The sequence below is a fragment of the Coptis chinensis genome, chromosome 7, assembly GCF_015680905.1.
Source record: "Coptis chinensis isolate HL-2020 chromosome 7, ASM1568090v1, whole genome shotgun sequence".
NCBI lineage: Eukaryota > Viridiplantae > Streptophyta > Magnoliopsida > Ranunculales > Ranunculaceae > Coptis > Coptis chinensis.
Genome location: NC_141462.1, coordinates 45,574,954 through 45,582,729, shown reverse-complemented (window position 1 = coordinate 45,582,729; position 7,776 = coordinate 45,574,954). Strand labels below are relative to the sequence as shown.

At 37.0% G+C, this 7,776-nt stretch overlaps 1 protein-coding gene and 1 long non-coding RNA gene across 2 annotated transcripts; both read right to left on the bottom strand.

The window, feature by feature from the left end:
- Positions 1-1,202: 1,202 nt before the first annotated feature.
- On the bottom strand, positions 1,203-4,619 carry LOC147487675 (uncharacterized). Its single transcript, XR_015202562.1, has 4 exons — positions 4,166-4,619; positions 2,113-2,661; positions 1,814-1,919; positions 1,203-1,724 (listed from the first exon to the last, which is right to left on the bottom strand). It is a non-coding gene; the product is annotated as an uncharacterized LOC147487675 (long non-coding RNA).
- A 503-nt stretch (positions 4,620-5,122) lies between these two features.
- On the bottom strand, positions 5,123-7,085 carry LOC147487674 (cellulose synthase-like protein E1). The gene is made up of 7 exons (XM_086574107.1): positions 6,969-7,085; positions 6,847-6,887; positions 6,522-6,642; positions 5,837-5,977; positions 5,613-5,744; positions 5,303-5,516; positions 5,123-5,205 (listed from the first exon to the last, which is right to left on the bottom strand). Exons 1-7 carry the CDS (start codon positions 7,083-7,085, stop codon positions 5,123-5,125), a joined length of 849 nt encoding a protein of 282 aa, XP_086430233.1.
- Positions 7,086-7,776: the final 691 nt, after the last annotated feature.

Sequence of the window (7,776 nt, the reverse complement as noted above, 5' to 3'; positions counted from 1 at the left end):
ATTATTAAGTTATTATATACTTTTTTATCTTTGGTCGTGCAGATGACAAATCTATCCCTCAAAGATACATACACACAAGAGGAACTTAATGTTGTTCGACTTGAAATTCTTAGATTCATCCAGCATAATGGAGCATTCGAGCCAAGCGTCGAGTCTTAACTAGGTTTTGACCCTTTCCAGTTAAGGTGTGGTGCTTGGGTCTCACCATTTTTTTTTGATATTTTAGATAGAACAAATAGATTGCTTTTTTTATTGATGCAACAAGTTAGGTCATTATTATTTTGATATAACAAGTAAATTTGGATGTTTCTTTCATTATTGATGATTCAAAAAAGTTCAAAATTCTTTTAGCAATTCAATGTCTTTGTGTTGGATGTGTAAATTTATTTCTTTTGTTTGTGTTGTACTATGAATTGTTTATTTGAGCAATGTGTTTTTAAATCCAGTGTGGATATATATAGTGAAAATGGGCAGGTTGCAGGTTGTATGAATATGATTAGAATCAAATAATTAGGGGTTTTTATTTTTTTTTAAAAAAAAGACTATAAACCACGGTTTGATAAGAACCGAGGTATAAGCAGTTTATATAACCCACGGTTTGTAATGACTATACACCACGGTTTGATAAGAACCGAGGTATAATCAGTTTATATAACCCACGGTTTGTATCCAACCGTCGTATATATCAATACCACTGTTTTACTCAAAACCGTAGTATATAAGAGGTACTTTTTCCCACGGTTTTGTTAGAAGTATTTGTCACGGTGGTTGTTACCATGGTATGAAAACAGTGGCTAAAGGCTTTTTACCACTGTAAATAACAGTGGTATATGAGCTTTTCTGTAGTAGTGCTAGTATTACCCCCCACTAGATGAGCCAATTAGGATCCCCTCCTTTAGATGGCCAATTAGGGTCTCCCCCCTAAACACAAGGTCAACTTGGATTGACATTTAAATTTCAAATCAAGCAACTGAAAATTACACAAATGCCCTCATTATTTTCAAAAAACAAATGTTCAATTTTAATTAGGTGGGGGCAATTGTGTCATTTTCAGCCATTTGACTTGAAAGTTAACAGTCAAATCAAATTGACCGTGTGTAGAGACCCTAATTTCCCATCTAGTGGGGATCCTAATTGGCTCATCTAGGGGGTGGGTGTAATACTACTTAACCCTTAATACAATTCTATTCTGCCTAAAGAAAGAGTGAAACATCTTTCATATTGTAGTCTTACTTAACTTTGTACAAGGAACCATGTAGTATAAGGAAATGTTGGTGGCAGTATGAGACCACCCATTTTCTCTCAAATCTCTCGTTCGACTCTAAATGAGCAACCACAAAATCAAGGAGTTAAAACTTTGTATTAACAAACCATTCATACTGGTAAGAAAAAAAGGGAAGCAAACGGTTCATGTGGGTGCAGCAACTGGAAAGTCACCAATATAAGGTGGCAACCCGCTAATGTCATCACATTGACTAATAACTCCTCTAGAAGACTAGAAGCACGGACCATGTGAGACTGGTGGTGATATTTAGATTATTCTGGTAGCGTTTTTGCCAATTTCTTCCAAGGAGTTAGTGGTCTTATTGGCCTAACGCGAAGAGATGAGATGCTAGACTTGTTTCTTTAAGCATTTATGAGAGAACTGCGATGCGGATGACGTCGAAGTTACGAGCAACATGGTGTCTCACAAGTGCAATACCATATGCCAAAGCCAATAATTGCTAGATAAAAGAAAGACAGATTTTAAAATGGTGACATGATGCTTATTTTGTATTGCCAATACAGTATAAAGAGGGGTGGAAGAACTTACAGTTGCCTCCCAACGCTCAAGTCACAGAGCATTTGCTAGAGCATCCATATTATTACGCTGCATACGGCTTGAAAGTATTTGTTCGAAGTGGGGATGAGCTTTTAAGCTGCTCATGTGCATAGAGAGTTAGATAAATGAAAGCGGCACATGGAGCAAATGAAATGAAAAAAAGAAAAGAAAAGGCAGACTTGATTGTGTCCAATACATATATGCCTTCAATAGTGGCTGTGCGTAATCGCTCACATGGGAATGTATAACTAAAGATACAAAGGAAAGCAAGCAGGAAGTTGGGCACTTACCCATTCCACAGTTCCCCGGAATACCAGGTATTCAGAAAAGGCTGCAGCCCATGGACTCTGAGAGACTGTGCTCGTGTCATCCTGAGCTATACCCCTTCTTCTCACTCTAAGATCCTTCAACCCAAGGCTTCCAAATATTATAACAACTCCATTGACTTTTACGACCAGCATAAAGCACTGTTAGCTGCATGGTCAGACAGAGAAAGCAGCTCCATAGTGAATATTCAATTTATACGGCCAATAGCATACCAGATTATCACATCGCAGGGCCATGCATAGAGCAATCCTTGCTCCCATTGAGTAACCAACCAGGACAACTCTACTAGAGGTAATATTGTGAATTAACTTAGCTAATATGTCTGCAATTACTTCAACTGACATTCTTGGTTCTTGTCCAGATTCCTTATTAGCATGGCTTTCTATCCGTGATCCACCGTGTCCTGGTAGTGTAACTGAAATGCATCTTACAGAGGTTGAACAAGCCTTCATGACGGGTATCCAGTCTTCACCACTTCCAAGAAATCCATGAAGAAAGATAAGTACACTATTCTTCATAAGTACAAAAGGAATTGTAAGAAAGAAAATAGCAATTGTGGAACAATTTAAACCTTTTGAAGCAAGATACTGGTTTCTCAAAGGCACTCTTCAAGTTAAAATCACCCAAGATCTTTTATTAACCATACACAAGGTACATTTACAGTCTTACATTGAAATATCTCTTTAAAAGCTTATCGTTGGCGCTAAAAGTGAAAAAAAAGAAAATTGAGAAATACCAATATTATCAGCGTTTAATAAAATCGAATCTAAGCCTCAAGGGCATGCTACACCTCTGAGGCTTGAGGCTTAAAAAAAAAGGGAGGTGGGGGGCAAGGAGAATCAGGAGAAATGAGTTTGGAAGATATAAGTTTCTGATTTTCAATAAAATGAGGTGTTTTGATGCTCAAACATCAAAACATAACCTAGAAGGGAGTTTGTAGTCTGTACATAAGTTACGATGGGTTAAGTCATCATAAAAATATAATAAAAAGTAAAAACATGCAAGGCTTAAGCCTCAAGGCGCTAACCCATAAAAGGCTTAAGCCTCAGTGCATTATTTTTTTAGCCATGAATATCATAAATAATTATAAAAACAAAAATACACAAAAGCACCTTGTGCCTGAATCATACCATACCGCTGTGGACTTTTTGTCAAACTGAACTTGTGACTTCTCATGACTTACCATGTTAACCTTTTAACAACCATTTTCCTCCAAATGATCAAGCTGTTGGAAAGAGATGTAACTGTTGGAGTTATCCCTCACATGAGGAGAGAAACAGAGCTGGAGAGAAACGGAGCAAATTAAACCCGGATTCAATCCGAGGCCAGTGCTCGAAGAGACGCACCAGCCTCCGAGACTTCTGATGCGTTGAGGCGACCAGCGCCAGTCTAATTTCGTGGGCCTACCGCTCATAAGAATCACAAATTTGGTTTTTGGAGATAAAAACCAAAATCAAGGTTTGGAAAAACCTAACCTAAAGGATTGGAATCCAGACTAAAACAAAAAAGAGAGAAACCCAATCTTGAAAGCTATCAAGATTGAGAGATAACCTTTACAGAGATACAACCCTGTAAAGAGATAAGAGTGATCTAGTAAGGTGAGAGACTGAAAGGAGAGATTGTAATCTTCCTTCCCACTTTATAAAGGACTAGCTCTTGTGGAAGTAGGCATCATTGGCCGAACCACGGTAAATCTTTGTGTTGTGGTTTGCTTTTACTGCTTTACATTATTATCTGTTGTGAATAGTTGTTTAGCGAGTTGGGCATGTTAGTATAAGTTGTAGTTGATATCTAGATTTTGTCCGGAGTTGAATTGTGTTCATATACAAAGTTATATCGTGTAGTTAAAATCGATTGGTATTGGTATAATCCCCAACAGTAACTATGTATATCAAAGGGGTAGTGGGTTCAACACGCTACAGGGACACACCTTGGGTGGGCCACAACAGGATATGTACAAAGACTTATCACAGACTACATATTACCTAAAACCGTATCTTAGGAAATAATACTTACATCAGTCATTTTTCCAACTTCTAGTACGTCAAGAGAGCAAGTGAAATCCTTGTAATCCAGTCATTTGATATCTTCGAACATGCTCTCCGATGTAAGTTCTCTAGATGATTTTTGGGATCAATTTTGAAATTTAGGAGGAGCCGTGCTGCATCTTTGACAGATGCATCAATAACTTCTTTATAAGGATGACCAATTATCATAAGCGACTCGGTGGTTACATCTTCTTTAAGCCATCAATAAGTTCCAAGACCATGGGCTACAGGTTCTCCTGGTTCCTTAATTTTCACGTTACATATATCTGTATTTTCCTGCTGAATATAATACGCAAACAGTATATACGCAGCTAGACTTAAGCTGCTTTCATATGCAGAACTGGGAACTGCCATCTTCTCCTGCTTCTGGGCCCACTTTGCAATCAATGCTGCCTTTTCAAAACCGCCAACAACACTTGGTTTGATAACCTGAAAGGATAAGTAATGGAAATTGGATCCACAACTTAATTATAAAGGTATAGTCTTTGGAATTTTTTTCACTCAAAGTTCTGCACAGACTGAGGTTGCTAACTCCTACGGAAAACTGGAACTTCCAAGCTCTCCTTACATTACATGGCAGGTATCGAGAACAAGGGCTCTAGCGAGGTCCACTCAAGTTGTTACGTTCTCTGTTTCATAATAAAGGTTTATGTAAATATTGGCAGATTGTGGAACTAAAGGAATTGGAGGAATTAGAGTTTCTTTTCAGGTTTTACTGTTAAGTTTTTAGATCATATGATGTAGTTCTACACCAAAAAAATGGTGCACCCTTCAGTAACCAGTGGAAATGAATGACCATAAAACATTTACAGCAAATGTTCAATTTAATATATAAATTAATATCATTATTAGAAATCAGATCATATATATGTCAAACCAAATTGAAGACAACTCTTTACAGCAAACGTTCAAATTTCAAGACAACTTACTTGGGAGGACGTGCTCGAAGTAATGTTTCAAGGCATGGTGGTTTCTCGGTTCTGTAAGATTGTGGGGATTCCAATGATTCTGTTATATACGTAAAAATTAGTTCATTGACAGAAAATATGAAAAAAAAAAAAAATTGGCAAAAATTCAATGTATGAAAGCTCTTCATGGTACTTACTTCCTGAATTACAGTTAAAAGCACCACCATAGATATCATTTTGGGTCATATTGTTGAAGCACTGAGGATATTGTACGAAAGCAATCTCATGGCCTTGTTTTTCATCCATGAAGAAACACAATGCATCTCTCACCAATTCAGAGTTGTTGGAAGACATGTCACAGTCAACGTTCAGAATAATTGTCCCATTACTTATCTTTGATGACACCCTTATCTACATAAAAATGTTATCAAATGTGAACTTCTAAGCATGTATGTTATCCATGAATTTTAACTACAAATGGTGTATTGATTCTGAAGCTTATATTACCAAGGCATTCATTGGTCCAGCTTTAAAGTTATGAGGGTGACTGGGTCTCTTCTCTCGCGCCAAGTAAACCAACGTTGGCAAAGGAACTCCATCAATTTCAACTGCAGAAGGATTTCTTCTGTCAATTAGTACCTAAAAGGAATAAAACAATGTTTACGCGTATGCTAAGGAAGTATGTTCATATCTACCGTGAAGCTTTGATTGGAATATGTATGGTCTGGTACCTGAAGAATTGTTTGATGGTCACGTGGAGATGAAACTGAGTCCCATTCAGAGAATCCTTTGTGTTTTATTCGAATATCTTCCGGAATTTGACCCAACTTAGATGTTGTTTCAATTCGATGCTCCATCTCCTCATACAATTTCTATAATATCCAAAGGAAAAATGTATGCAACTGCAAAAACGAAATAAAAACTAGTACAACGCAGTAACACACTAAGCTTGTGAACTATTGCAAAGAATGAAGATTGAATTTGTTTAGACATACATATGGAAAGGTAGTGTGTTTGTTATCCATTTGATCTGTTTCATGGTTGACTACTCTTATTCTTTTATGTAGATTATTAAAAACCTAACAAACTAGTAAATGAAATAATACAAGAAGTGAAAATAATTGCATAATTCTTCAAAAGTTTTTTAAAAATTGCTGAGGTAAAGGATGGTATAGTCGTGTCTCATGTCTCTTGCGAATTGAGAATGTGCACATTGGTGCAGTAGGTTATAATGCACACTTCTTCAAAAGCTTTTAAAAATGATATAGTCCTGTATTCGTGTCTTATACTCTTATGTCTCTTGTAAATTGAGAATGTGCACATTGGTGTAGCATGGCATGCAGTATCTATTTAGGTCTTTAGGACCACCTAATAACAAGTAAACAATAACAATAATACTACGAAAAACAGACGTACCTTAATGGACGACAGAACCTTATTATCAACAAGTGGGTCAGACTTTGAAGAAAAATAAGTAGATGGGGGACCTTGGTTCGATGTTGTAGGTCTTGCTGAAAGGTATTCAGTGCTTGGCAAACTGAGAGGCCTCGAGGAGAGAATAGAAGGTCAAATCTGACCCACAATTGTCCGATACATGCACACTCAACTTCTCAGTTGGGTAATTGTACGTCATAACTGATAAGACAGTGTTGATCACCATCATAGGTGACTCCAGTATTATCATGCCCTCTTTTTGGTGCAATATTAATAGAATCAAACTCGTCAAAAAAAAAGAAGGCACGGTGCTGCAGCAGCAGCTGCTTTTGAGAATACATCCCGGACCTAAAGCCAAAAATAGAACATCACAATAACACACGTTTCAACAGCTCAGCTTTAGGTTATTGCATATGTTCACAAGTTTACCTCCTGAACTGCATTCCTTATCTTCACAAGTTCGCCAACTTCGTCCCACCCAGTGCGGCCGCCTTCCGAAGCAGATTTGGTAATATCACGCATGGAAACTTTAAGGAAATCATTCATCGCCTGAGAAAAATCTTCTCTTACTAATAGCCTACATGCTTATACACAGTAAAAAAAATGTCCAACCTAGACAAAGACATTCATATAATGCTAACGCCGCATTATGTGTCTACACATGGTTCTACTAAATTAGATTATTCTTATCACCAACAATCCATATATCAAAGAAGACGAAAAAAACAAAAACTAATGAAAATGAACATATAATTAGATTATCTGGCTCTTGGTAGAGGCGACAGCGAGAACCAGTAGCGCCGAGGTATGTTTTCCCCCTTACGCTTAATTAATCTTCATATTCTGCCTCATGGGTATGTTGACCACTTGACCTAATGAGCGCGAGGTGAAATAATAATCCAGCTTAAACTTTCGCCTTTTTCTTTTTTTTTTTTTTGTTAATTGGTCTCACTTTCTCATTTTCATTTTAGCATCTGTCACAGTTTGCTATCCGTTAGTTAATATCTAGATAAACGTCACAAAGTAATCCCGGTAATTTAGTAACGGTTAAGTAACTTTGTAACGAAATTCTAATCGTTATTAATTGACAAACCGATGTATATGTGTTACAAACGTGAAATTGCAATTGTTAGAAAATCCTTGTTATGGTGTAGTGTTTATCGACTAGATGGGGAACAAGTGTTCTCTGTCACCATTGATGATATAACAATGGATTTCAGCAAGTTTTTGGTAGCTT

Bases quoted from the DNA above. Each gene is read 5' to 3' on its own strand.
- LOC147487674 (XM_086574107.1), bottom strand. From the start codon at position 7,085: ATGAATGATTTCCTTAAAGTTTCCATGCGTGATATTACCAAATCTGCT. The intron at 5,978-6,521 runs GTACGTCTGTTT...TGGATATTATAG, and splicing joins AGGTTCTGTCGTCCATTAAG to AAATTGTATGAGGAGATGGA. The intron at 5,517-5,612 runs GTAATATAAGCT...ATTTTTATGTAG, and splicing joins CTGGACCAATGAATGCCTTG to ATAAGGGTGTCATCAAAGAT.